Source organism: Lactuca serriola, chromosome 3 (assembly GCF_051521515.1).
Source record: "Lactuca serriola cultivar US96UC23 chromosome 3, Lser_US96UC23_V15, whole genome shotgun sequence".
NCBI lineage: Eukaryota > Viridiplantae > Streptophyta > Magnoliopsida > Asterales > Asteraceae > Lactuca > Lactuca serriola.
Genome location: NC_136410.1, coordinates 40,075,337 through 40,082,299, shown reverse-complemented (window position 1 = coordinate 40,082,299; position 6,963 = coordinate 40,075,337). Strand labels below are relative to the sequence as shown.

At 32.3% G+C, this 6,963-nt stretch overlaps 1 protein-coding gene across 1 annotated transcript; it reads left to right on the top strand.

The window, feature by feature from the left end:
* Positions 1–416: 416 nt before the first annotated feature.
* Positions 417–1,096, top strand: LOC145091995 (ubiquitin-ribosomal protein eS31 fusion protein-like). Its single transcript, XM_079029861.1, has one exon. The coding sequence runs from the start codon at positions 466–468 to the stop codon at positions 931–933; it is 468 nt and encodes a 155-aa protein (XP_078885987.1). The 5' UTR covers positions 417–465; the 3' UTR covers positions 934–1,096.
* The last annotated feature ends 5,867 nt before the right edge of the window (positions 1,097–6,963 follow it).

Sequence of the window (6,963 nt, the reverse complement as noted above, 5' to 3'; positions counted from 1 at the left end):
AAAATGAATCAGGAGGGTAACCAACTGTTGTGTTTGTTCTCATTTGGTCCCTTTCCTTTTTTTTTTTGTACTCAATATACCATCGAACTTGTTGTTTGTGTTCACCATAACCCTTTGACCGACTATCACAGGTCAAAAGCGTTATGGTAAACACCATCAACAAGTTCGATGGTATATTGAATACAAAAAAAAGAAAAAAGACCAAATGAGTACAAACGCAAAAGTTAATTACCTTCAAGAGTCATTTTCCCAAAAAAAAAAAAAAAAGTTGTATGTTCAAATCGACCAAAATGGGCCTTAAATAGTCTACATACGATTCAACGATTTCAACCTCAAGAGCCCAAATTGAAGAGTAGGGCTTTATTTTTCACGACGATGGCCCTCAAATGCCCAATTTGATTTTTTTCCTTCCTACAAAACCTTCTTCCAACCCTAATCAAGCCGTATCAGTACAATTCGGCAAAAATGCAGATCTTCGTGAAAACCCTAACTGGGAAGACGATTACGTTGGAGGTTGAATCCTCCGACACAATCGACAATGTGAAGGCGAAGATCCAAGACAAGGAAGGCATCCCACCGGACCAGCAGCGTCTTATTTTCGCCGGGAAACAACTTGAGGACGGCAGAACCCTTGCCGACTACAACATCCAGAAGGAGTCAACCCTCCACCTGGTTCTCCGTCTCCGTGGTGGCGCAAAGAAGCGCAAGAAGAAGACCTACACCAAGCCGAAGAAGATCAAGCATAAGCACAAGAAGGTTAAGTTGAGCGTGTTGCAGTTCTACAAGGTTGATGATTCCGGAAAGGTGCAGAGGTTGAGGAAAGAGTGTCCTAATGCTGAGTGTGGTGCTGGGACTTTCATGGCTAACCACTTCGACAGGCACTATTGCGGCAAGTGTGGTCTCACTTATGTCTACCAGAAGGAGAAGGCTTGATTAGATAAGTGTTCATCGTCGTTTTTTGAGTTATGAATTATAATTCTGAGTTTTCTTGTTATATCTTGTGGTAAACCTGGATTTCTAGGGTTGTTTTTGAATTGATGAAACTGAATGCTTTTGTTTATCAACATTTCAAGCTATCTAAACTGATTTACAATGACGTGTTTACTACTTAGCTACTCCTGTAGGTGTCTTGATTATGTTAAAAACTTATTGTTAGTCTGAATTTTTAGGTTTTCTTGTTTGGAGCTAATTGATAAATGCATATGAAACATGTTAGACGATATTCTCGATCAGAATAATCCAGCCTTGCTACCAAAACCGACCTTTCCAAAATTAGTTTTCCAATGAACTTTTCGATGCTCTTTGTTTTTGTTTTTCAGCAATCCCTCTCATTGCTTCTGGCATCATCAGATATTGATATATAGAAATATATTTATGTATAGAATTCCTTGGACCATTGACTTAGGATTATCTTATCAATCAATTAGAATTTTTTTAATAAATAAAGCAAGAGCTCAAATATAACAAAGGATCACAACTAAAATCAATGTCTACCAACCAATGTGTTGTGACCATAAATAAACATGTATGAATCCATCCTATTTGAAAGTTATTAAAAATGTTATCTTTCCATGACACATCTAACACACCACCTCTACTTCTTCCTATGTGATTTACGTAGTACATACAGAAATCAAGTGTCGTGCATGTGCCTATTACATATAAAATAAGTTTTTAAGTATATCCTTGCAACACCCGTAAAACTTTAGAAAAAAAGCATAAGTATCATGCAACGTAAGCAAAAAATATCTTATGCCCAAACCGAAGACAAAAGAGGCTTATCCAAGCATAACAAAAGTTGGTTCATTGCAATTTTTCATTTCATGATTCATAACCTAAGGCTCACTGGGCATAAAACACATAGCATGTATTGTGCTATTATTGTTTCAATGGGAGGCTCAAATGCCACTTTAGGGTTTCGATTTAGTTATAATAGTTATAAACAAAGCAACTGAAACATGACCTACACAAAATAAACATCCAGCTTGATAAACCATGAGATTTAGGTGCATTTTGGTTGATAAGTGTTGAATGTCTATGTATAGCTAGGGATAAGGAGCCAAAACAGCCTCCTTTTGTTGGTATCTCACAAATACAAAACCTGAGTCAATCCACTCCTTCCACCCGATCCATCTATCCGATTTATCCATATGATCCATTTAATTGTTATTTTATCACCAATATGTCCAATTAATCCATTCAATTCTTCAAGTTGATCAATATCTAAGTCAATCCATTCATTTATCTATTATGTTCATCCATTCCATCAAATCCTATCCATTTATTTGATCAATCCAATCGGCAATCATCCGATCCATTTGTCTGTTTGATCCATCCACGATCTATTCAACCGATCCATCCATGTGGTTCAATCATTTCATCCGATTAGTCCTTATTAATCCACCATGCCATATATATGATCTATGTTTTTTTATTTACTCAATCGATCCATCTATCTAATCCATCATTTAGTCCATATGTTTGATCCATCCATTTAATTAATCAATACATCTCATTGATCTATCCATCTTGTCCATCCGATCAATTCATCATTTTATCTACTTATTTGATATATCCATTCGATCCATATATATGCTTTATCCATTCAATCCATCTAATTGATCGGTAAATTCAACGCATCTAATTGATCCGTCATGTTCTAAGTATAATCCATCGATCTAAGATCTTAAATGGTTAAACTCTTTTTATATATATATATATATATATATATATATATATATATATATATATATATATATATATATATATATATATATATATATATATATATATATATATATATATAGGGGAAGACTCATGCGAAAATGTAAATGATTTGCGAAAACGAAAAGAACCTGTTAGAATGCGCCACCTCAACATTATATTTTGATTAAAATTTGAAATTAAATTTAGGCTTTAAGGACATTTAGGTAATTTACTGAATTAACTGCATTTACAATTGGTTTTCTTCATTAACTGTTTTTTACGATCATGTTCTTCATTAACTGCATTTTACAATGGGGTTTCTTTATTATCGTTGCTTACCTATTTATTTATTTTTTAATTTATTTGTTATTGGTTTATTATTAATCGTTTTTCATTTATTCAAAGGCCTGAGATATCTTGGGCTTTTTTATGGACATCATTATTTACAATCTTTTGCAAAGCGAAAAGGCAATTTCAGGGAGTATTAAATTGAATTAAAAGACCATGATGCTTTAAAAAAATGTTACAACATTTTCATATAAGTGTAAAGAAAATTCAGAAATTTACCAAACAAAAGTATAGCATAGAAAACAAAACAAAGATGAATCGCTAACGTTCAAGTCCTATATCAACTTTCTCTCACGATATCCCATCTCCTTTCAGTTACGGGTCACCAAATATGACTTGCCACCATCGACTTCTCTTCGTTCTCGTTGAAAAGCTGCAACACCAGAAGCAACTGTCGTTGTCCCCTTCATCTTTAATCCTACAAGCCATCCCCCGTGTCTGCAAACCACATGTGTTAGGCTGCAAGTCCAACTCAGCAGGAAATTCAACATGTTTTTTTTATTTTCTCCATAACTGTTATTAATAAAGAAAACATGCATCATGTAAAATTGACCAGCCAGTTTAGACAATAATAATATCCAAATTCAATACATACATTATTTGACTCATTCTCAACCCATTAGTTTTTCTAGATCAATTGATAACCGGATATAAAACAGAATGAGTTGTAATTAATAATAAACATTTGGCATCAATATTGTTGCAAATGGGGATAACTAATGACCTTATGTGTGAGTATGTTTAATGACTTTTGAAGTGTGGATACAAGGTCCAGATCTTGTATATAGCAATCAAAGATGGAAAATATTATGTAACTTGATTGACAATTTTATATGTATGTGTTTTGCAATAAAATCAATGCTTTGAAGAAACTATGTAAAGTAATTTATTCTTTTAGACATAATCATACAAATCATGTGATATTGGACGCATAAAAAACTATTGTAATCTTGTTGTAATGATGAAAAACTTTGTGATTTATTGCCCATTTTATGTATGTATTGCTTATGAAATCCAAAATGAAAATAATTTTAAGTGGGTGGTCAATACTCTCTGCAACAAGTTTTATATACCACTGTCAATTTTCAATGAACATAGAGCTACAAAAATATTAGGATATCGACTAACCAAAAATCAAAAAAATTTAGAAAACTAAATCACCTGAATCACAGAGAGTAGTGACATACGGTAAATAAAAAGATAGAGATTTCTTGAATGAACCAATTTTTGCTTAGGGTTCTTGAGAGGGCACAATCGACGAGTTATTGACAGAAGGAAAGAGAGGTACTTGCGAGTAAAAACGGGCGGCTGTGTAATAGAAGTTTGTGCTATTCTTGCATATCGCGAAAACGCCTGCAGTTTCAGTTAAAATTCATGTCACAAGCATTAGAACTTTACGAGCTTTAGCTTATAACTAACACATATAATCAAAAAAATATGAATCCGTAAGGTTTTATGTTATCTCTGGGAATCTACATTCTAAACTTTTAGCTACAAAACAAATTAGAAAATCACAATCTTCGTAAGCCTAACCAAATTTTATTGCCATAAGCAAATAAAATATGAAATCCATAATTTGAAACTAAAATTATATATTTGTATATCTAAAGTCTAAACCAATCCAAATTAACCATATTAAATTTCATATGATAAAGCTCAAACCATAAACATGGCCGATAAACAATTTCATATGGTTGTAAACAAGACGGATAAACAATCATAAACCATCGCAAACATGTAATCAAACCTTTTTATATCTCCATCGAAATACAATCATTAATAACTTATGAATTAATCAGAATTCTTGTCAAAAACACATGCAAATCTAAAAAAACGACTTATATTAATCATTTGAACTGACAATCAGTAAAACATAGGAGCTTAGGGACGATAAAAATTAGGGAAAATAGAAAAAACCTCATGTAGATGAATATGAATGCAAGTGCGGAGGGCGATAAAAGCGATTATGCAAACGGAAGAGAGCAGTGGCATCCAAACGAAGGCATTTTCTCATATGCATCCGACAAAGCACTAGCAGTGAGACCCTCATCATGGTGCGTTGGTTGATTGAAGGAGACATACAAGCAACGACTGCCCACAATTGACTACTACGGCGGTAGTCACTGGTCTTTTTGGTGGTGTTGGGAGCAGCGGAGGCGGTGATTAAGTTTGGTGGTAATGGGATTATCGGCGACGATGATGATAACCGGAAGTTGGATTAAGGGAAGTTAAAGAGAGAGAATTTAGAGAATATGAAGTGTGGGAATGGAAAAAATGTAAAATTACGGATCAGTACATAATCACGTTTTTAAAGTTAATAATTTATTTATAAATTATTATCAATAAATAATTATAGATGGCTTATTCTGATTGGTTGTTTTCATTTTCACAAGTTATTTGTGTTTTCACGTGAACTTACTTCTATATATATATATATATATATATATATATATATATATATATATATATATATATTGTTATGAATTATTATTTAGTGAATGACTATTGGATTCTCCATATTCCCCCATTACTATCCATAATTAGTGAACATTATAGCAAACATTATTATGTGTTTTATGAGTGTAGTTATGCACCACTATAATGAGCATTCATATCATACATCACCTTTCATCTTCTTTGTCTAGTATAAATAGTGAATATTATGTATTGTAAAGTTTGATGATTTCATCACAAGTATTGGAATAAAAGTTCTCTCTACTCTCATGTCTTTCTTTATTCTATAATTTATCTTGTTATTTGATCATATTTTATAACACGTTATCAGCACGACTCTACCATAGAGCTCTAACTCTTTATCGCTCTTATTATTTTCAGGTATGTATTTTTATAAGTTTACATGTACAATGCTTACAAATTATTTTATGAAATTTATTAACTAACAATTCTTGAACATACAAGTCTTTATTTTGATTAGTATTTTCACTATGAAAAACTATGTTATGCTAGAGAAAATTTTCTCTACTTTCCATGCCACCAACATGCTCCTGCAGTAGCAATATCGTGAGAAAGATTTAAGAAGAATATATTATGAATTAATCTCATTTCTTCTTGTGGCTGAATAAAACTATGAACTATTGATGAAAAATCATCAATCAATCCCGACCGGTTCTAGTGCATTCCCTGAAGTGAATGCAATATCATATAATCATAATAGTCATGGGTATAATCGAGGTCGTGGAGGTTATTATCATAAAAAATAACAAGATTACAAGCAACCACCAGAAGTTGGAAAATAACAAAAATCCACATCCTAATAATAAAAGTGGTCAAGGCAAAAAAAAGTTGAAAATGTTTGTCACTAATGTGGAATGATCGATCATTGGTCTTGTACATGCCACTTACCAAAGCATTTTGTTGATCTTTATCAAGATTCTCTAAAATATAAATGTTGCCAATTATCTTGTCTATCCAGAAGGGACAAGTGGTGCTATTGATGGTGATGGAAAAATAATATATAATAGTTTTGTTTCATGACATTTATTATGTTTTTATGTCATATTCGTTTCATGAGAAATGATGTCGTCACAATCTTCCCAAATTAATAAAATATGAATTTATTTCTCTAAGTCGAATGTTTCTTATGTTATATTTATTTATTGAAAAGAACCATGGATATTCGCAAAAGAAATAATGAAGATATATTTCTTGCAGACAATGCAATAACACATAGCATTTTTAATAATGAAAAGTATTTTGCTTACTTATCAATTAGAGAAGCAAATGTTAATATAATAACAGGTAATGCAAAAATGATTGAAGGCTCCGGAAGAGCGAATATAATATTACAACAAGGGATACTAATTACAAATTAGTGATGCATTATTTTTGTCTAAATCACCAAGATTGAAGGCTCCGGAAGAGCGAATATAGTATTACCACAAGTGACAA